This window comes from Rhinopithecus roxellana, chromosome 13 (assembly GCF_007565055.1).
Source record: "Rhinopithecus roxellana isolate Shanxi Qingling chromosome 13, ASM756505v1, whole genome shotgun sequence".
Lineage (NCBI taxonomy): Eukaryota > Metazoa > Chordata > Mammalia > Primates > Cercopithecidae > Rhinopithecus > Rhinopithecus roxellana.
The window spans coordinates 4,505,191-4,527,261 of NC_044561.1; the positions used below are offsets into that span (position 1 = coordinate 4,505,191).

General features: G+C 52.0%; 2 protein-coding genes across 3 annotated transcripts in view; both read right to left on the reverse strand.

Moving 5' to 3' along the window:
* Positions 1-314: 314 nt before the first annotated feature.
* Positions 315-8,646, reverse strand: LOC104669604 (ribosomal RNA-processing protein 7 homolog A). Its single transcript, XM_030915339.1, is given in 7 exon segments — positions 315-751; positions 1,726-1,936; positions 2,322-2,419; positions 2,787-2,904; positions 3,648-3,776; positions 6,341-6,483; positions 8,048-8,646. Coding segments are annotated over 7 exon segments (987 nt in total). The 5' UTR covers positions 8,256-8,646; the 3' UTR covers positions 315-671.
* Positions 8,647-9,839: 1,193 nt separating this feature from the next.
* POLDIP3 (DNA polymerase delta interacting protein 3) overlaps positions 9,840-22,071 on the reverse strand; it is a 32,781-nt gene continuing 20,549 nt past the window's right edge. For both annotated transcript variants that reach the window (XM_010372405.2, XM_010372346.2), the window contains 3 exons: positions 18,271-18,400; positions 13,931-13,997; positions 9,840-12,089 (listed from right to left, as the gene is read on the reverse strand). In XM_010372405.2, coding sequence (XP_010370707.1) covers positions 11,912-12,089; positions 13,931-13,997; positions 18,271-18,400 — 375 coding nt within the window. In that variant the 3' untranslated portion in view covers positions 9,840-11,911. The remainder of the gene's footprint in view (positions 12,090-13,930; positions 13,998-18,270; positions 18,401-22,071) is intronic.

The following is a 22,071-nucleotide window of genomic DNA, read 5'->3' on the forward strand; positions in this document are numbered from 1 at the left end:
CTGAGTGCCGGTCCCCTGCGCCCACTTTTCTTTATACTTTGTCTCTCAGTCTCTCAAGAAATGGGGACAGGCCTCACTGGTCTTGAAGCCCAGTCTAGGATGTAGTCAGGGGAAGGAGTAAGATTCCAACTTCAACATCTGTGACCTCAAGGGGGAGACAGAGTCTGGGTTCGGAGGGCTGCTGTCTCCTGGCTAATAATCTCCAGCCAGCTGCAGGAAGGAAGGGCGGGCTGGGGCCACCGAGCCTTTCCCTGCTGCCCAACTGGGTGGAAAATGAAAGCTGCTGCATTCTCACTGCGTTCTCGCCGCCGCGTTCTCACCGCTTTCGAGGCTGTTTTGTTGCCAGCAAGGGCTTTTCCATTGAGGGAAAAGGGAAAACAGAGCGGATTCATGCAGGGTCCTTGACAGGAGGGTGTGGAGGCAGGAGGCGGAAGGGGCAAGTCGTCCTCTGCGCACGCCCAGGTCCCCAGGACTGCTGAAGCCCAAGACCCGAGGGGTGGCCTGGCCCTTACTCCTGGCCTGTGTGGACTCTCATGGGGCTGTCGGACGTGGTGGCCTCAACCTGGGGCCGTTTCCCAGAGCTCGGCCTCTCGGAGACGGCTGCAGGCCCTGCCTCACCTCATGTTCCTCCTGGCCCTGCACCTCCAGCCATCCACTGCGGCTCTCGCGGCTCAGTAGGGTCGGAATTTGCGCTGGGCCCGCAGCAGCTCGACCCTCTGCTTGTCCTCCTCGAACTTCTTACACAGCTGTGCTAGATGTGGGGGCGAGAGGAGGAGTGGGGCAGGGTCAGACAGCACACCCCCGGGGCAGCCGGCTTGCTCATGCCCCACCCCTCCTCCCAGTTATTGTGGGGCACGGGGGCATGTCTCCCTCACCGACCCAGCCCCCTTCTCAACTCTGCTTTGGGGGCAGGGTCTGGATCCTGTAATTTCCTTACAACCCGACAGCAGGCCAAGTCCAAGGGCAAGGCCAAAGTGGGAGACACTGGCACCCCGAGCCTGGAGATGAAGCCCTAGCAACAAAGCAAAGGCATCCGCCCCCACCCCGACCCCTGCGCAAGGGGGAGGGAGTCCTGACCGCTCGGCCTGGAGTGACCCTGAGAATCGGTAAAGGGACCCCACCCCTAGTGCTGGTGAATGCTGATGGCAACTCTGGTCACCAGGTGGCCCAGGTCAGTGGCAGGCTGATGGCATGGAGGGGAAAGCTGAGGGTCTAGAGCGAGCACAAGTGGGAGCCAAGAGGGCCAGCGAGGCAGGGAAAGCACCAGTGACTGGCCACCTGACACCACACATACATACCCCAACACACACAACCCCCTCATCCCACATACCCAGCCACACCCCTAACCAAACACACATACTCTGCAGCATCCTCCCTGCACCGACAGTGGGTTCGGAGGCCCCCTCTGCACTCGAACTCCTTGCTGGCTGGAGGCTGACGAGCGCCAGAACTAAGTGCACAGGGGCCCAGAGGTGGGCACTGATGACCCAGGGTCCCACCCACTGAGCAAATGCATCTGCCCCAGGGGGTGATGGGGGACCGCCACAGAGGGTGCTGCCAGGCTAGGCCTCTTTCCATAGAGCCTGGTGGGAGCCCTGTGCTTAGAGACGCCCTCCCTCTGTGACCACCAGGTTCAGTGCCCACCATCAGAAGCCCTGGCCAGAGGCCTCATCCGAGGCTGGGGCCAAGGCGGAGGGGCCTGAGGATGGGCTGGGCATGGCTTACGCTCCATCTTGCTCTCTCGGTGCTGCCAGGCGTAAAAGTTGAGCAGCTCTTTTTGGGCGCACTTCCGTCTCTCCCTCTCCAGCACCCACAGGCTGGCTGCTTCAGTCCAGGGGAGCACAGGCCGCCGGCCCCGGCCCCGGCCCCGGCGGGTCACCATCACCTAACCCTCCTCATCACGGACTCACTCCTCCTCCTTGGCCTTAGCTTCTTCCTGCAAGGAAGGTGATCCCGTCGTCCAGTCAGCGCCTGGGACCTCCTGCAGCCTCCAGCAGCCCACCCTCCACGCCCTCCTCCCAAAGTCAGAACCGCCCTGAGCCCCTGCAGGGGCGGGCTGCTCCCCTCCTCCCAGCACGGTGTTGGGGCTCAGGATGGCAGGGAGGGCATGGACCTGCTGGCGCTGCCTCCTTCTCCACTATAGACCATGTGGAGACTAGACGTGTCACCCAGCCAGGCAGCCCAGGATCCAGCAGGGAAAAAGGGAGCCTGGCCTCTACAGAGTGGCTAAGGACAGGCCGCCACCGCCCTCCCTCTGGGGCGCCACCTTCCCACAGCCACACGGGCGATGCGGTGCTCGGCCGACCCTGCGGAGCCTCTACCTCAGCGATCTTCTGGTCATACGCCTCCATGAACGTGTCCACTTCCACCCTCAGGGCCTCAGGGTCGGGCATGGAGTCTGCGTAGTCACTGATCCACTCTGAGGAAAAGGGAGGCAGGGAAACGGGGCTTCCTCAGGCCTGGCATTTGGGCCCCACCCCAGGGCCTGCCAGGCTAATGGAGACCTTTCCCCACAGGGCCTGGGGCGCAGGTGCTAAGGAAACCCCAAGGGCTGCAAACTGGGCCCTCGCTCTGCCTGCCCAGTATGCCTGTGCCGCGGTGCCAGGGGCTCAGGCTAACGACTCCCTGGGGACCCAGACACAGCCCCGCGGTCCTCTTGCCCAGGCCTCCACACGCCACTCTCAGGGAGCATGGACTTGGCTGGTGACATTCAGACATGTCCCCACAGAGTGTCCTGCCAACCCAGAGCCCAGAAAGGAGGTGCCAGTCACCCCCGCAGTACTCACTGTGAATGCCAGTCTTCACAGGGTGGCTCTCTGTGGACACCAGCAGGGGGCCCTTCAGGGCCAAGGCCGCTGACACCCCACTTGGCTTCTGGAACACCACGTAGGCTACCTGGAACCCCTGAAGAGAGAGAGATGTCAGAGGCTGGGGGCTCCTCCGCATGCCAGGCACAAGGTCTCCAGGCCCGCCCTCAGCCTACCCGGGGGCTACACCAGGGGAGACAGTGCTAGGCTATTCCTGAGCCATGGAGGGAACCAGAGGCCATCCCATAATCCAGGTCAAGGGCAGCCACACTTCCAGTGATCCTGCTTCTGCGGGAAGTGACAGCTGTTCCCAGCTCTTCCTCAGGAAGAGGGGACACACAGGCTGCCGTTCTTCCAGTCACAGGAGGGATGCTGTGAAACGCAGGGGTCGCCCTGGGCCAGGGCAGGCTTTTGGAAGCCAGGCCTGGGCACACACACCCTGCCAGATGCCACTGTGTGGGGAGGAGGTGTGGGCTCCAGGGCCACTGGGAAAGCTGTGAAGAACAGTGTTCCTGGAGACCCGGCTCTTAAGCCTGGGGAAGGAGCTCCCTCAGCGGGGGAAGCAGGAGGGCAGCCGGGGGAGGCCCTGCAGGCGCCCAGCAGAGACGGTCCCTGAGCATTAACACAGGACGGAAAAAGACAGGCAGGAACTGCAAGGATGTGGCAAATCTGAGAAGGAATCGTAGGCTTTGTCACCTGGACAGCCTCCTACACCACACACGGTGAGGACGGGCTCAGGACCACAGAATGCTCTGACGTCCCAGTGCCAGCTCCCCCAGCACCCTGGGGACAATGCCCGACCCCCCTCACTCTAGTGGAACCCCGTGCTTGGCGGCTCACCGGAACCGGCTTGGGATGAAAAAACTTCGACCTTGACTCCTCTGGGCCCTCGGCCAGGTCCGGCTCCTCCTGCAATTCTACAGACTGGACGAGGCCACAGAAGGACAGGAGGCGGGACAGACTCTCTTGCTGCAGGGAGAGGGAAGCCAAGTGTGATCATCTGTAGGGGCATCTGAAAGCCTCCCTCCACCATGGGTGGCACTGCCAGGGGTCCAGTGCCCCTGAAGGACTCAGAGCCACAGCCACATCTGCCCAAGCCGGGAGCCTGTGGGCACCACGGCCTCCGACCTGTTCTGCAGGGATAATAGGAGGTCAATATTCCTGCTCTTTCTCTTTTTTATTTTTTATTGAGTTGCAGTACTGCTCTGTCGCCCAGGCTGGAGTCCCATAGCGTGATCTCAGCTCACGGCAACCTCCACCTCCGGGTTTCAAGTGATTCTCGTGCCTCAGTCTCCCAGTAGCTGGGATTGCAGGCGCCGACCACCACACCCGGCTAATTTTTGTTATTTTGAGTAGAGACGGGGTTTTGCCACGTTGGCCAGGCTGGTCTTGAACTCCTGACCTCAGGTGATCCGCCCGTCTCGGCCTCCCAAAATGCTGGGATTACAGGCATGAGCCACCGTGCCCGGCATATTCCCGCTCTCTCTCATTGGAGACAGGTGGGGACATTCTTGCTGTTATTCTGATTTTATATATATGACAAGTTTTACTACCTGAATCAGCAGTAGTGACACTATACTGTGACAGTCAGGATGGAGGTTGTCTGAATCAGCAGTAGTGACCCTATGCTGTGACAGTCAGGATGGAGGTTGTCTGTCTGAATCAGCAGTAGTGACCCTATACTGTGATAGTCAGGATGGAGGTTGTCTGTCTGAATCAGCAGTAGTGACACTATACTGTGATAGTCAGGATGGAGGTTGTCTGAATCAGCAGTAGTGACCCTATGCTGTGACAGTCAGGATGGAAGTTGTCTAAATCAGCAGTAGTGACACTATACTGTGACAATCAGGATGGAGGTTGTCTGTCTGAATCAGCAGTGGTGACCCCATGCTGTGACAGTCAGGATGGAAGTTGTCTGTCTGAATCAGCAGTGGTGACCCTATGCTGTGACAGTCAAGATGGAGGTTGTCTGTCTGATCAGCAGTGGTGACCCTATGCTGTGACAGTCAGGATGGAGGTTGTCTGAATCAGCAGTAGTGACCCTATGCTGTGACAGTCAGGATGGAGGTTGTCTGTCTGAATCAGCAGTAGTGACCCTATGCTGTGACAGTCAGGATGGTGGTTATCAGTGGGGGTTCTGGGATGTGCTGCTGTGTGTCCACCTGGGTGCTGACTACACAGGTATGTTCTGTCTCTGGGATGCAGTGAGCTGGACACCTGCCACCGGGGCCCTTCCCTGTACACATGCTGCACTTCAAAAAGGTCAGAACTCACACCCCCTCTTCTATACGCTTCTTGTTTTCTCTAAGTTTAGAGGAATGTTTTAGAAATTAGGGTTTATTTTTGAAAACTAATCCAGGAATTCCCTTGGCCAGGGGCGGTGGCTCACGCATGTAATCCCAGCACTTTGGGAGGCTGAGGGGGTTGGATTACTTCAGGTCACAAGTTCGAGACCAGCCTGGCCAACATGGTGAAACCTTGTCTATACTAAAAATACAAAAATTAGCCGGGCATGGTGGTGGGCGCCTGTAATTCCAGCTGCTCGGGAGGCTGCGGCAGGAGAATTGCTGGAACCTGGAAGCGGAAGTCACAGTGAGCCGTGATTGCTGTGCTCTAGGCTGAGCAGCAACAGAGGGAGACTCCGTCTCAAAAAAAAAAAAAAAAAATCCAGCAATTCCCTTAGTTTAGTTTTTGTAAAAAAAAAAAAAAAAAAAAAAAAAATAGTTGTGTTTGGATAAAATTAGAGGCACTTTTCATTTTTTTATACTTTCCTACTTTCAAATTATGGACACATATAATCTCAAAGAAAACAAGTAATTCAAACAACTTCGGGTAATACGTAAAAAAGCCTTGGGCTACTTAGGATTACACTTTTTTTTTCCTTTTTTTTGTTTGAGTCAGAGTCTCACACTGTTGCCCAGGCTGGAGTGCAGTGGTGCGATCTTGGCTCACTGCAACCTCCACCTACCAGGGTCAAGCAGTTCTTGTGCCTCAATCTCCCAAGTAATTGGGATTACAGGCATGTGCCACCATGTCCGGCTAATTTTTGGGGTTTTTTGGGTTTTTTTGAGATGGAGTCTCACTCTGTCGCCTAGACTAGAGTGCAGTGGCACAATCTCGACTCACTGCAACCTCCACCTCCCGGGTTCAAGGGATTCTCATCCCTCAGCTTCCCCAGTAGTCAAGACTACCCGCACACGCCATCATGCCTGGCTAATTTTTTGTGTTTTTTAGTAGTGGCGGGGTTTCACCATGTTGGCCAGGTTCGTCTCGAACTCCTGACTTCAGGTGATCCACCCGCCTCAGCCTCCCAAAGTGCTGGGATTACAGGCACGAGCCACCATGCCTGGCAGGATTATACTTTTAAAGACATCTTTGAAAAGCCAGTTCCCTGACTGGAGATCAAGGCAGCCCTCTTGACACTCTCCTCTGGGGCTCCCATTAGCTGTGTCCCTCTCACCACCAAGGACTTGGTGGAGGCCAGAGGAGCCCCCACCTAGAGCCCACAGGTCCCTTCCCAGACACTAGCTCACCTCTGTGCAGTATGGGGGCACATTGAGGACAAAAAGAGTCCTCTTCTGAGGCCAGATGGACTTGGTGCCTTGTCGAACGCCGTGTGCTCTCACATAGAGGTAGTGAGAAGCCTGCTGCTTTTCGGAGAACTTGATTGGAATAGCTGGAAAGGAAATGGGAGGGGAGGGATGGCCAGGCTACCCTGAGCTGAGGCCAGCAAGACATTCACACAACTTCCTTTCTCCACATCCCTGTCTAGTCCTATCTGCTCATCGATCCATCCGTCCCTTCACCAACCCCCCCAACCCTACCCTTTGGCAAAGCCTGTGCGGGTTCTAAGAGTCTGCCCAGGAGGGCCTCCCAAGGTGGTGCAGGGAGAGAGAAGATAAATGGGAAATGATTACAGATAGGGGCGCAATGAAAGGGAAGCTCGAACCCTGCGGCTCTTGGAGTGAACACCCAAATCCTAACTGTGGCTGGAAGCTCCGAGACCCTGCCTGCCACTGTGGCCTCTTCTCGTACCATCTTCCCCCACCACCTTGGATTCTCCCTGTTCCCCTGGGTACACCAGGGCCTCACACACGCTGGCCTCTCTACCGGGTGCATCACCCTCTTCCCTCCTGCTAACCTTCAGGTTTAGCTCAAACCTCACTTCCTCAAGAGAGCCTTAGCATCATCCCCAGCCCCTCCTGCCAGGTCAGATCCCACTGCCTGTGCCTTCACAGCTTCTCTTAACAGTCTGTAGGCTATACTGATGAGATTCTTTGCTTAATCACTGCCACACCCATGACTGTAATCTCATAAAGCTAGGAACTGCTTCTATTTTTCTCACACCTCCGTCAGACTACCGGTTGGTGTAGAGCTGCGGTCCCGGAACTCAGCAAGCTCGGTTGCAATAACGGAGAAGACAATTACCAAGGAAGCATACAGCAAGCTTGTATCAATTATGAGAGAAACATTCCAGGGTCATGGGCTGGCAGAGGCCTTCTTTCCATCGGCTGTCAGGGATGGCCTCTTTGAGGGAGCAACATTAAAGCTCAGACCAGAGACGCCGCTGTGCAACAGACTGGCACAGCACGTGCAGAACCCACAGGGGGAAAAGCATGTTGCCTCAGATGAACAGAAAGAGCTTTAGGTCAGCACCAGCCGGACCACGTGGCCCACACAGGTTAAGAAGTCTGCTTTTTGTTTTAGAAGCTACCTGATAAAGCCACTGGAGGGAATGCAGTGGGTGTGGGGCCTATCGTGGGCGTGTGAGACATGATCTAATTTAAATGGCCTTAAAAAGAATATTCTAGCACGTGGGTGGAGAACAGAAGTAGCGGCAAGATGAGAAGGAGGAGGGCAACCAAGTAGGAGGGCCCGTAACAGCCCAGGTAAGAGCTTTTGGGGGCTGGACTAGGAGCAGAGACGATAAGAAGGGGATGGGCTCACCTGGATGAGCGGGTGTGGACGGAAATGGGTTTGCCCTGGGTGAGAGGTGCACAGAGGTGGGCTCACCCAAGGGAAGCGTGGACGAAGATGGGCTCGCCCCGGTAGAGTGGGAAGACAGAAGGGCGCCTCCTGCGTCCTCGGAGCCTCACAACCTCCCGAGCCTGGGGCCAGAGGCCGCCGGGGCTCACACCCAACCGTGCGGCCGCTCCTAGGGACTCTCGGCCGCCGCCAACCCCCAAACACCTCCTGGCGATGCCTGACCGCCCCCGGTCTCGCCTCCCGGAGCCCCTCACCTGCGTATCCCGGTGGGCTCGGGATACGGTCGTCCCGTTCCCGCGCCGGCCGCTTCCTCCTGCGCGCCACCATCCTACCGCCCGGGAGCGCGGGGAACGCCAGAAGTTGTGGTTCGGCGCAGGCGCGAGCGCGTTTCCGTGGCGTCTGTCCCGCCCCCTGGCTCCAGGCCCTCCTCTCCGGCCCCGCCCGCCAGGGTCCAACCTTCATCAGCTGAGTCAAATCAGCGCGCAAAGTGGGAGGGAATGTCAGCGTTGACCCCGGCCAGTCACGAGGGCGAACTCAGCTTTCCACTCATGCATTCACACATTGAATAGGCACTGTGAGAGAAATCCACGATGGCTGCTAGGTTTTCAGTCGGGCCAACTAAGAGGATGGTGTCGCCATTGACTGAGATGGGGAGACTGCAGGAGAGGGGCCAGCTTGGGGAAAATCGAGTGGATCAGTTCTCTGTGGGCCATGGTGAGACGCCCATTAGGCCTCTCAGGGGAGATGTCAGGTGGGCAGTTACATGTGAGACTCAGTAGTCAACTTTTGTTTTCCTGCAGTCTCACTCTGTTGCCCAGGCTGGAGTACAGTGGCATGATCACAGCTCACTGCTACCTCTGCCTCCTGGGTGCAAATGATCCTCCACTTTAGCCTCCTGAGTAGCTGAGGTCATTTTTCGTTTTTTCTTTTTGTTTTTTGTTTTGTAGAGATAGGGCTTCACTCTATTGCCCAAGCTGGTCTCGAACTCCTTACGCTCAAGTAATCTTCCTGCCTCTGCGTCCCAAAGTGCTGGGACTACAGGCATAAGCCACCATGCCCAGCAGAAAGTCAACTTTTTTTTTTTTCTTTTGAGAGTCTCGCTCTGTTGCCCAGGCTGGAGTGCAGTGGCATGATTTCACCTCACTGCAACCTCCACCTCTCGGGTTTAAGTGATTCTCCTGCCTCAGCCCCCCAGTAGCTGGGATTACAGGTGCCCACCACCATGCCCCTCTAATTTTTGTAATTTTTAGTACGGAAGGGGTTTTACCATGTTGGTCAGGCTGGTCTCAAAGCTCCTGACCTCATGTGATCCGCCTGCCTCGGCCTTGCAAACTGCTGGGATTACAGGAGTGAGTGAACGTGCTGGCCCCAATAGGCAACTTTTAATGTGGTGTGTCAAGGCTCCCAGAGAATGTTCCACGCACAGAAAATGGGGAAGTGACAGTCTTTGAACGGCTAGGCCCAGAAACGGCAGTCACATCTGGTCAAAGTAGTAACAGAGCACACTTGGGTTCAGGATGGGCATGGGACCCCATCTTCTGAAGAAAGGAGTATCAAATAATTTGCATCCCTGGAGGGGAGCAGTGGCTCATGCCTGTAACCCCAACACTTTGAGAGGCTGAAGCAGGAGGATCACTTGGGCCCAGGAGTTAAAGACCATCCTAGGTATCACATCAAGAACCTATTTTTTAAATAATTAAGTTGCACTCCAAATGTTGAAATCCCTGAAGATCAAAACCCTTGACTGAGCGTGGTGGCTCACGCCTGTAATTCCAACTTTCGGAGGCTGAGGCAGGCAGACCACCTGAGGTCAGGAGTTCAAGACCAGCCCTGTGCAACATGGTGAAACCCCATCTCTACAAAAATTAGCCAGGCATGGTGATGCACGCCTGTAGTCCCAGCTAATTGGGAGGCTGAGGTGGGGGGATTATTTGAGTCTGGCTGCGGAGGTTGCAGTGAGCCAAGATAGTGCCCCTGCACTTCAGCCTGGGCAATAAAGTGAGACTTTGTCTCAAAAAAAAAAAAAAAAAAAAGATAACTCAATGGTAGGAATAACAAATGTTTATTCAGAAATGGATAATACATAATCACCCTTCATCCCTTAATGCCTCTTCCTCTCCTTCTGCACAGGAGACACAGACGGGTAACACAGGGGCATGGGAAATGAAGGAGGACACAGGACTAGCCCACCACCTTCTCTTCCTGGTCTCCCAAGATTACTGCTTATAGAGTGGAGGAGGCAAACAGGTCCCCTCAGTGTACCAGATGGTCACCAACAGCACCGGCTCCAGACGGCCACGTGGCTGCAGCTGGACTCAATCAAACTGTGACAACCAGAAGATCCCTGCTTTGGGATCAGAGGGAGGGTAAAGCCATGCAGGCAGGATATTTACCGTCCCTACCCTAAGCAGAGTCCAAGCACTGAGTCCCCTGTTCCCAGTACCTGAAAAACCAGGTCCTACTGCCTTCTGGATGCTCTCTTGGGCCAGGAAGGGTAAAGTGTGGGAGGAATGTCTTCCAGCTGCTAACGAGAAGTCTGCACCCACTTGAAGGGGTTAAGAGAATAAAAAGCAGCATTCTTTAAAGAACTGGAAGTGGAGCACCACCGGGCCCCTTCCTTGGACTTTCCCGGCCTGGGCAGCCTCAGAGTCTACAGACTGAAGCTGAGTTCAAACCCTGGGTCCTTCCTGCCTGAAAGACTGACCTCTGGAAACATGAGTCTCTGGGTTTCTCTTCACTGGGTTAGCCTCAAGCAAGTCTCGGGAACTCTTGAGAATCTCTGGCATGCGCCTTTCCCAGCACTTGCTACTGATTTTACAGAGCTCCCAGAACTGTGCTCCCCAATTGGTTCCAGCTCTGCTAGCCTGGATTCCCTTCATTCCCAGCAAACCAGCAGGGGACCACTCAGTGACACCAGGGGCAACACTGGCCTGGTCATTCAGGGACTGCCCCGGGGCTCTATGGTTTTGTCCCAACTGCCTGTGCTGGGGAAACAGCTTGCCTGGTAGAGCTGCCCTGCTCCCTTGACTCCTCCTCTGCCAAGGCAGGAAAATAACCCTCTGGTCATGGATGGATGGGTCACTCACGTAAGTGGGAACAAACAGTGCCCCTTGGTGGCAGCTGGATATATGCCTCCAGGCACTCCTGACCACTGTCCTGTAGACAACTTAGGCCAGAAATGGAGAGTCAGGAGCAAACCGACCTCTTCCATTCAAATAAGCTCCAAACCCACAGCATTGCAGAATGGGAGGTTGAACCTTTGAAGGGCCCAACCGGAGGAGAGCTGGCAGCTGCACAAAACCAGGGTGTGATGAGTGCCAGGCGAGGTGAGAACCGGGAGGGCTCACAACACAACCCTCTCCTAGCAGAGACACCCAGAAAGGAAAGAGAGCTGGGGTGGGGCATTCAGCACAACTCAAGGAAAAAGGAAAGGTGAACTCTGGAGAACTTCCTCTGGGCAGAGACAGGACGGGCCTCCAAGCCAAGAGCTTGGACAGACTCTTCCCAGCGGTGCAGCCCCATCCTGCCCTTGCCATTAGTGAGGCCTGGAGCCACTGGGGAGAGGACAAGAGGCCTGAGACCCGCTCCCCGCCCAGGCACCTCCACTGACCAGGCAGAGGAGCGGCACAGCTCTCAGGCCGACCTGGCTCCCATCAGGATACCAGGGTTTTCCATCCCCTCCGTTGTCTGAAAAGCTTAATACACACAAAGGACAGGCAGCCCGTCGGCCCCTGGAAAAAGCAGGGTCCTTCAGACAGCCCCCGCCCTGCATCCCATGGGGCCACAGGAAAGCCACCCAGAGAATTCAGTGTACCATTTCCAGATAAGAAATCAGCTTGGGGCTGAGGCTGGCGGAGGCACACTGAAAAACACAAGCCTACCTTGGTGATGAGATGGAGAAGAAACATACTACAGGAAACGTTAACGTACAGAGAAGAGCACATGGCAGAACGCAACACAGAAAGGCGGGTCCCATCCAGTGAGGAAGCTCTTTACCCCTGGTGACCCTTCCCACAATCAGGGGTCTCCAGTCCGACGGCCCATTGGTCATAAGCTTTGCCTTGGGGAAACAGAGCCACCCTCCTCTGCCCCCACTTCCGGCTGCCTCACTCCCCTGCTCAAAGCTTGATTTTGAATTCTGTGGGCTGCGTAGTCACAGAGACCCCTGAGGACTTGAAGAGTGCCTTCAGGATGGTGTCAGGGTCCACTTCGGCAGGGGGGTTGGAGGAGGAGGCAGAGTTCACCCTGCGAGGCAGCTCACTCTCCTTTTTCACTGACGGGCTGTCACTCAGCCGCCTGTGGAGAGCAGAGAAGGGTCAAAAATTCTAGCCAGTTTTTCCTTAGATGGGGAGGGACCCACCACTTACTGGGTATCTGTCATGGGCTAGGCACTGGGTGTAGCGCTTTCCATACCCCTTCATCTCATTCCATCTTGCAGCAAACTCAATCACAGCTCACAGCAGCCGTGATCTCCCGGGCTCAAGCAGTTCTCCTGCCTCAGCCCCCGAGGAGCTAGGACTATAGGCGTGTACCACCATGCCTGGCTAATTTTTAAAAATTATTTGTAGAGACCAGGTCTCGCTATGTGACCCAGGCTGCATTTTTTTTTTTTTTTTTTTTTTTTTTTGAGACGGAGTCTCGCTCTGTCGCCCAGGCTGGAGTGCAGTGGCCGGATCTCAGCTCACTGCAAGCTCCGCCTCCCGGGTTCACGCCATTCTCCTGCCTCAGCCTCCCGAGTAGCTGGGACTACAGGCGCCCGCCACTTCACCCGGCTAGTTTTTTGTATTTTTTAGTAGCGACGGGGTTTCACCGTGTTAGCCAGGATGGTCTTGATCTCCTGACCTCGTGATCCGCCCGTCTCGGCCTCCCAAAGTGCTGGGATTACAGGCTTGAGCTACCGCGCCCGGCCAGGCTGCATTTTTCTTATTTACTTATGAGAAAATGGAGACGCAGGCAGTGCTGTATGTTCTAGGGTTTTGTGGGGTTTTTTTGAGACAGAGTCTTACTCTGCAACCCAGGTTGAAGTACAGTGGCATGATGATGGCTCACTACAGTCTCGATCTTCCAGGCTCAAGCAATCCTCCCACCCCAGCCTCCCAAGTAACTGTGACTGTAGGTACATGCCACCACACCTGGCTAATTGGGGTTTTAAGTTTAGGAAACACTGCATGTTCCTTCTGGATGGTAGTGTACATTAGCATAGCATACAATCTGAGAAGCCCAAAAGTGAAACAGATTTAACTCTGTTTAGCCCAGTGGTTCCCAAACTTATTAGGTCACAAAACCCTAAGAAATATTTCTTATTCCCAGCACACAGGTCAAGAACTTATCCAAATCACGTAATTCATTACCCAGGGTTCAAATCCTAGTCTTTTTCAATCTCAAAGTCTATTTCAGGCCTGCCCCACACTATCCCACTCACCCTGGCAAGTCAAACCTCTTCCCTGGTATCTGCTTCCTTATCTAGAATGTGAAGTCCTCACAGTCTCAACATTTTATGCATCTCAGGCTTCAAAACATCCCTCAGTCCTGGGCCAGACACGTATACTCAGCTGTGTGTAACAAAAGCCTTCAATGGCTTCCCATTGTACTTAAAACCAAATCCAGCTGGGCGTCATGGTGTGCACCTGTAGTCCCAGGTCCTCAGGAGGCTGAGACAAGAGGGTTGACCCCAGGAGTTTGAAACCAACCTGGGCAACACAGTGGGACTCTCAAAATAACAACAACAACAACAACAACAACAAAAAAAACCTAATTGGGGAACAAAATGAAGGGTAGCATCTGGCACTGTCTCCATCAGAGCCAATCATGAGGTGGAGTTCTGTGTTCCCAGAAGGATGATGATGCACACAGCTGGGAGACCCAGGCAGCCTCCCTCCACCTTCCCCTCAGATGTTTCTAAATCAGAAGGCTGAGAGCGAGATCATAATGCTGGCCCCTGTAGGGTCAACCCCTGGGGAAATGACAAAGCACACCATTCTGGTTGAGTTCAAGCATTTGAAACCACCAGCTGCCATCAGAACACAGGAAACGGGACGGGGGGATGAAGGGGAGCTGTGATGCAGGCAGTTTACCCATTAGAATACAAAGAGATGGACGGAGCTCCCTCTCCCCAGCACCCCGCCTTTGGAACTCACAGCAGGATGGGCTGGTCTGAGGTGATAACGTTCCCATTCATGTGAAGGTTGCACTTCATCGGCTGCCCTGAAAAACCAGAGAAAGACAAAGGCTCTGCTATGAGACCTCAGCTCCTCACACAAGAGGACACGGGCTGTACCTCCATTATCAATGGTCAGAACACCCACCACGGCAGTTCTGGCTCCACAGACGGAGACCTGGCTGCTAGGTTCCAATCAAGCCAGACACTAGGAAAATCCCAAGGCGTGAGAAAACCTCAGCAATGGAGCACCAAGAGGCAAAGTGGCCACAAACCTTGCTTCATACAGGAGGAGATGAGTGGAAGTGAAGGAGAAACCAGACTCAATGTGAAGCTATCCAAGTAGTAAGGGAAAAGGTTTATGCTATCAGATTTAGTGAAAAGATGATCAAAAGCATTCGTACAGGCTTCTACTCTGTCTACAAAGGATGAAGCACTAGGAAAACCACACTCCCACTGAATACAAAGCACAGTGTGTGTAATGGTAATAGCACAAAAAAGAGGAAGAAGGAACAAGGCCATTTGGGAGTAACATTTCCATATCTTACTCGAGTTAAGTCAGTGAATACATCATGAAAGGAATTAAAATATTAGGGAAAAAATGTGAAAGAAAAGCCACTGAAGACGAACAAAAAACTAAAATGTGGTCAGGCACGGTGGCTCACGACTGTAATCCCAGCACTTTGGGAGGCCAAGGCGGGCGGATCACGAGGTCAGGAGATCGAGACCATCCTGGCTAACACAGTGAAACCCCGTCTCTACTAAAAATACAAAAAATTTGCCAAGCATGGTGGCGGGCGCCTGTAGTCCTGGCTACTCGGGAGGCTGAGGCAGGAGAATGGCGTGAACTCGGGAGGCGGAGCCTGCAGTGAGCAGAGACCGCGCGCCACTGCACTTCAGCCCGGGCAACAGAGCGAGACTCTGTCTCAAACAAACAAACAAACAAAAAGTAAAATGGAAGAAATAAACCTAATTATCAATATTAAATATGAATGGATTAAATAATCCAATCCAAAGACAGATTGTCAGATTGAATTAAAATAAAAAATAATCAGTAAGAGCTAACTATACGCTCTCTACAGGAGACAGATTTTTCTTTCTTTTTTTTTGAGATGGAGTTTCGCTCTTATTGCCCAGGCTGGAGAGCAGTGGCACGATCTCAGCTCACGGCAACCTCCACCTCCCAGGTTCAGGCGATTCTCCTGCCTCAGCCTCCCGAGTAGCTGGGATTACAGGCGTGTACCACCATGCCTGGCTAATTTTGCAAAGTAGAGATGGAGTTTCCTCATATTGGTCAAGCTGGTCTTGAACTCCCAATCAGGTGATTCTCCTGGCTCAGCCTCCCAAAGTGCTGGGATTACAGGCGTGAGACACTACGCCCAGCCTAGGAAACACATTTTTACAGTCGATGAGAGAGAAAGATTATAGGCATGGTGGCTCATGCCTGTAATCCCAGCACTTTGCAAGGCTGAGATGGGCAGATCACTTGAAGCCAGGAGATTGAGAGCAGCCTGGCCCACATGGCAGAAACCCCATTTCTACTAAAAGTACTAAAAATTAGCCGGGTGTGGTGGTGGGCACCTGTAGTCTCAGCCACTCAGGAGGCTAAGGCACAAGAATCGCTTGAACCCGGGAGGCAGACGTTGCAGTGAGCCAAGATCACACCCCTGCATTCCAGCCTGGGTGACAGAGCGAGACTCCATCTCAAAAAAAAAAAAGAGTGAACAAAGATATATTACCCAAATACCAACCCTGGGAAAGCTGGTTTTTTCCTTATCAGCTATTAGTAATATAAAATGAAATAGACTTTAAAACAACAAAAAAAAGTTACTAGAGGTAAAGAGGGATTTAAATTTAATTAAAGGGTCAATTCATCAGGAAGAATACAATCAAACATATATGTAAGTAACAACAGAGCCTCAAATATATACAATAAAAATACACAGAAGTGAAAGGAACAGACAAACAGTAATAAAGATCTCACCGGGCGCAGTGGCTCACGCCTCTAATCCCAGCACTTTGGAAGGCCTAGGCGGATGGATCATTTGAGGTCAGGACTTTGAAACCAGCCTGGCCAACATGGTAAAAACCCCATCTCTACTAAAAATACAAAAATTAGCTGGGCGTGATCCCAGCTACTTGGGAGGCTGAGACAGGAGAACTGCTTGAACCCAGAAGGCAGAGGTAGCTGTGAGTCAAGATCATGCCACTGCACTCCAGACTGGGTGACAGAGGGAGACTCCGTCTCAAAAAAACAAAACAAAACACTCCATATTTCACTTTCAATACTAGATAGAACCGGGCAGATCAACAATGAAACAACACTTGAACAACATGACAAAGCAACTAGACATAATAGACATGTACAGAACACTCCACCCAACAACAAGAAAATACCTAGTTCTCCTTAAACACTCAAAGAAGAAAAGAAAATCTGGAAAATTCATGAATATATGGAAATTGAAACAATCCTAAATAACCAATGGGTCAAAGGAGAAATCACAAGGGAAATCAGAAAATAATTCAAGATGAATGAAAATGAAGGCATGATATGGAATGCAGTTAAAGCAATGCTTAGAATATATAGCTGTAAATGCACATACAGTCATGTATCATTTAACCATGGGAATACATTCCAGAGTGCAGTGGCATGATCACAGCTCACTACAGCCTCAACTTTCCAGGCTCAGGTGATCCTCCCACCTCAGCCTCCCCAGCATCTGGGACTACAGGCACATGCCACCATGCCCAGCTAATTTATTTTTTGAGACAGGGTCTTGCCACATTGCACAGGTTGGTCTCAAGTTTCTAGGCTCAAGTGATCCTTCTGCCTCAGCCTCCCAAAGTGCTGGAATTACAGGCTTGAGCCACCACACCTGGCTGTACAGCATGTTACTCTACTGAGTAGAGTAGGCAACTGTATTTGTACATCTAAACATAGAAAAAATACAGTAAAAATATGGTATTATAATGTTATGGGCCCACTGTCATATATGTGGTCTGCTGTTAACCAAAAAGTCCTTATACAGCATATGAATACATTAACAAGCAGAAGTAAAAAAACCTACAGAATGGGAGAAAGTATTGGTAAATCACTTATCTGATAAGGGACTTAAGAATATGTAAAGTACTTTTACAACTCAATAATAAAAAAGAAACCTAAAAGGCAGACAAAGATTCTGTACTGGCATTTCTCCAAAGAAGATAGCCGGGCACAGTGGCTCATGCCTATAATCCTAGCACTTTGGGAGGCCAAGGTGGGCAGATCACCTGAGGTCAGGAGTTTGAGACCAGCCTGGCCAACATGGTGAAACCCCATCTCTACTAAAAATACAAAAAAATTAGCTGGGTGTGGTGGCGCGTGCCTGTAGTCCCAGCAGGAGGCTGAGGCAGGAAAATCGCTTGAACATGGAAGGCAGAGGTTGCAGTGAGCCAAGATCATGCCACTGCACCCCAGCTACAGAGAGAAACTCAAAAAAAAAAAAAAAAAGAAGAAAAATAAGTATCTTTCCACATCCAATATGACAAAATAAGAAAAAACAAGAAAAATTTAAAATTTAAAACAAAATTTAAAATGATTTTTTTAATGACATACAAATGGCCAGTAAGCACATGAAAAGGTGCTCAACATTATTAGCCATGGGGAAATGCAAATCGGAACTCCACTGACTCACCCAGGGGAGTTCACCCAGGTGCCAAGATTTAGCCAAGGCTCCAGGTCTTTTATTTGTAATTTTTTTATTGTTGTATTGTTTTATTAGTCTCTGCTTCTCCACTTCTAGCACAGGGCCTTGGTCCACAGTAGGCACTCAATACATACTGAAAGAACAAATGAGTGGAAAAGGAACATGGCAGACAGAATTCTTCTCTACAGGCTCTCTGGAGATGAAAAATACGAACCTCAAGTCAATAAAGTCTGTTGTTTACCCACTAGGAGTAGCTCTCACCCAGGAGCCAACATTCAGACAAGACTCTCGGGCTTTGAGGAACGTCTGCCCTAGCACTAAGCAGATCAACATCTGGGAGGGAACGGCTGTGCCTCTTGGCTTCCCTGGCAAGACCCCTTAAGAGAACCATCCATGGAGAAACGCTGTTTTCCTTCTTGCTGGGCTCAAAAGCTTAAGGACTGGGTGAAAATCCAGGGCCCTGTGTAACCCACAGCTCAGGACTACTCAGAGACTGCACAGCAGTTCCTGGTGCAGACGAGGCCCCGGAGATGGGTTCCACCCATCTCAGAGAAACTTCCCCTGGAAACCCTGCTACCTGACAGCAAGTAGAGAGGAGTGGGAGGGTCAGGGGGCTGCCTTCTCCCTAACTTACCATCCAGACACCGGTTGTTGTACTTCTTATATGCGGTGATGGCATCATCCTTTTTCACAAACACCACTTCTGCTACCCCAGGATGGACCAGTCGAGCTCGCTTGAGGGCCCCACACACACAGAAAAGTTCCTGCACACAAGAGGGGTTGGGATTGGGGAAGGATTTCTCACCACCTGCCACTCACACACTCTGAAGGCCCTGGGGTGTGGTGGCTCCACTGCAGCTAAATATGGCCCTGTGCCTGAGACTGCAGGGAGGTTCCACGTTAGGTGGTGTTCTTGAGACATCCACAGGCCTCAACACAGCATCAGATGAAGTCAGCAGTGGGAAAGGGGCTGGCCTTACAAGCCTTGGATCACCTGGGATCTCCCAGCAAGCCACCAAAGTCTTCAGTGCCCACCTCAGCAGGGATAAAATAGTTACGAAAATTTTCTGAGAGAGCCCTGTCATGAGAATACATGTATACAGCTGCTAATATGTCACCTGAGAATCTGTTAGAAATACAAATTCTGGAGTTCTACCCAGAGTCCTGGTTTGGCTGGACTGAAGGGTTTCCCTGGACATAAGACTTTGAGTGATTGGCCGGGCGCGGTGGCTCAAGCCTGTAATCCCAGCACTTTGGGAGGCCGAGACGGGCGGATCACGAGGTCAGGAGATCGAGACCATCCTGGCTAACACTGTGAAACCCCGTCTCTACTAAAAAAAAAATACAAAAAAACTAGCCGGGTGAGGTAGCGGGCGCCTGTAGTCCCAGCTACTCGGGAGGCTGAGGCAGGAGAATGGCGTAAACCCGGGAGGCGGAGCTTGCAGTGAGCTGAGATCCGGCCACTGCACTCCAGCCCGGGCGACAGAGCGAGACTCCGTCTCAAAAAAACAAAAAAAAAGACTTTGAGTGATAAAACCAGGAGAGTCCCTAGCAAAACTGGGACAGTTGGTCACTCGAAGTCAGACCTGAGTTTGATCCCCCAGGCTTTGCTTCCTATCTGCTATGGAACATCTAGCAAGTTACTTAACTTCTCTAAGCCTGTTTCCTCTTCTGAAAATAAAAAGAACTAGCTTACTTTCGAGGGTTACTGGAAAGCTCAACTGAGGTAATTTTTAAGCAGTGCTTTGCACACATCATTGACTGCAATATCTACCCCATTTTACAGACAAGACAATTAAGGCCAGAGAGGGAGCAGAATGTGAAGATAGACAGAGGCTGACTAGCACTCATGCCATTTCTTCACCTGCAACTGCCTTCACAAAGTTGCTGTGAGGGCCAAAAGGTTTATGAAAAGGTCCTTGACATGATTTGTTTTTAATGGTAAATATCAAAACAAGATGGCCCTCTGCACCTGTGGGAGACTGGTTCCAGAACCACTCGCAGATACTAAAATCTGTGGATGCTCAAGTCCCTGCTATAAAATGCTGTAGTATTTACGTATAACCTGTGCACACTGTCCACTATACTTTAAATCATCTCTAGATTACCTACAATACCAATGTAAATGCTATATAAATAGTCGTAGGCCGGGCGCGGTGGCTCAAGCCTGTAATCCCAGCACTTTGGGAGGCCGAGACGGGCGGATCACGAGGTCAGGAGATCGAGACCATCCTGGCTAACACAGTGAAACCCCGTCTCTACTAAAAATACAAAAACTAGCCGGGCGAGGTGGCGGGCGCCTGTAGTCCCAGCTACTCGGGAGGCTGAGGCGGGAGAATGGCGCAAACCCGGGAGGCGGAGCTTGCAGTGAGCTGAGATCCGGCCACTGCACTCCAGTCCGGGCGACAGAGCGAGACTCCGCCTCAAAAAAAAAAAAAATAAAATAAATAAATAAATAAATAAATAAATAGTCGTTATACTGTATTTCTAAAATTTGTATTATTTCTCATTATACTGTTATTTTTTAAAATTTGAAAATTTTCATTCAGTGGTTGGCTAAATCCGCAGATGTAGAACCCACAGATATGGAGGGCCAACTATAAATAGTAGGTGTAATTCCAACTTTATTACCATTGTCCTTTTAACATTGCCTATTTGGGTAGAAGAGAAGAGAGGGTGATTATCATTGGCAATCTCCCCTGAGCGCTGATCATGACTGGCGTTCAGTTTTCCACCACTATGAATCTCCCAAGAGTCTGCCTAAAGTGACTGGCACATAGCAAGTACTCAATAAATGGCAGTCGTTATTACGCTTATAAACAGTTTTAATTCTTTCCTTTTTTTGAGACAGAGTCTCACTCTGTCACCTAGGCTGGAGAGCAATGGCGTGATCTCGGCTCACCGCAACCTCCGCCTCCCGGGTTCTAAGTGATTCTCCTGCCTGAGCCTCCCGAGTAGCTGGGACTACAGGCACGCGCCACCACGCCTGGCTAATTTTTCTATTTTTAGTAGAGATGGGGTTTCGCCATGTTGGCCAAGCTGGTCTCGAACTCCTGACCTCAGGTGATCCACCAGCCTCGGTCTTGCAAAGTGCTGGCATTACAGGTGTGAGCCACCGCACCCAGCAATCAGCTTTAATTCTTAATGACTTGTCAAGTATTACACAAAACAAGCTACAATTTCCATCCTCACGTGCACCATTCACAGCACTGTCCCTGTAAAGGCGAAGGGCATACAAGGGACCCATTTCACAGCATGTCTGTGTTTCATAATTAAGATTTAACCTAGGCCGGCCGGGCGCGGTGGCTCAAGCCTGTAATCCCAGCACTTTGGGAGGCCAAGACGGGCGGATCACGAGGTCAGGAGATTGAGACCATCCTGGCTAACACGGTGAAACCCCGTCTCTACTAAAAAATACAAAAAACTAGCCGGGCGAGGTGGCGGGCGCCTGTAGTCCCAGCTACTCGGGAGGCTGAGGCAGGAGAATGGCATAAACCCGGGAGGCGGAGCTTGCAGTGAGCTGAGATCCGGCCACTGCACTCCAGCCTGGGTGACAGAGCAAGACTCCGTCTCAAAAAAAAAAAAAAAAGATTTAACCTAGGCCGGGTGCGGTGGCTCCAGCCTGTAATCCCAGCACTTTGGGAGGCCGAGACGGGCGCATCACGAGGTCAGGAGATCGAGACCATCCTGGCTAACATGGTGAAACCCCGTCTCTACTAAAAAAAAAAAATACAAAAAACTAGCCAGGCAAGGTGGCGGGCGCCTGTAGTCCCAGCTACTCGGGAGGCTGAGGCAGGAGAATGGCGTGAACCCGGGAGGTGGAGCTTGCAGTGAGTTGAGATCTGGCCACTGCACTCCAGCCTGGGCAACAGAGCAAGACTCTGTCTCAAAAAAAAAGAGAAAAAAAAGATTTAACCTCAGCAGGGCACAGTGGCTCACGCCTGTAATACCAGCACTTTGGGAGGCCAAGGCAGGCAGATCATGAGGACAGGAGTTCAAGACCAGCATAGCCAACATGGTGAAACCCCGTCTCTACTGAAAAATACAAAAATTAGCCGGGTGTGGTGGTACGCGCCTGTAATCCCAGCTACCAGGGAGGCTGAGGCATGAGAATTGCTTGAACCCAGGAGGCGGAAGTTGCAGTGAGCCAAGATCACACCACTGCACTCCAGCCTGGGCGACAGAGCAAGACTCGTCTTAAAAAACAAACAAACAAAAAACCAAACCAAAACAAAAAAAAACCCGAGGCGGGCGGATCATTTGAGGTCAGGAGTTCGAGACCACCCTGGCCAACATGGTGAAACCCTGTCTCTACTAATAATACAAAAATTAACCAGGCATAGTGGCAGGCGCCTCTAATCCCAGTTACTCGGGAGGCTGAGGCAGGAAAATTGCTTGAACCTGGGAGGCAGAGGTTGCAGTGAGCTGAGATCAC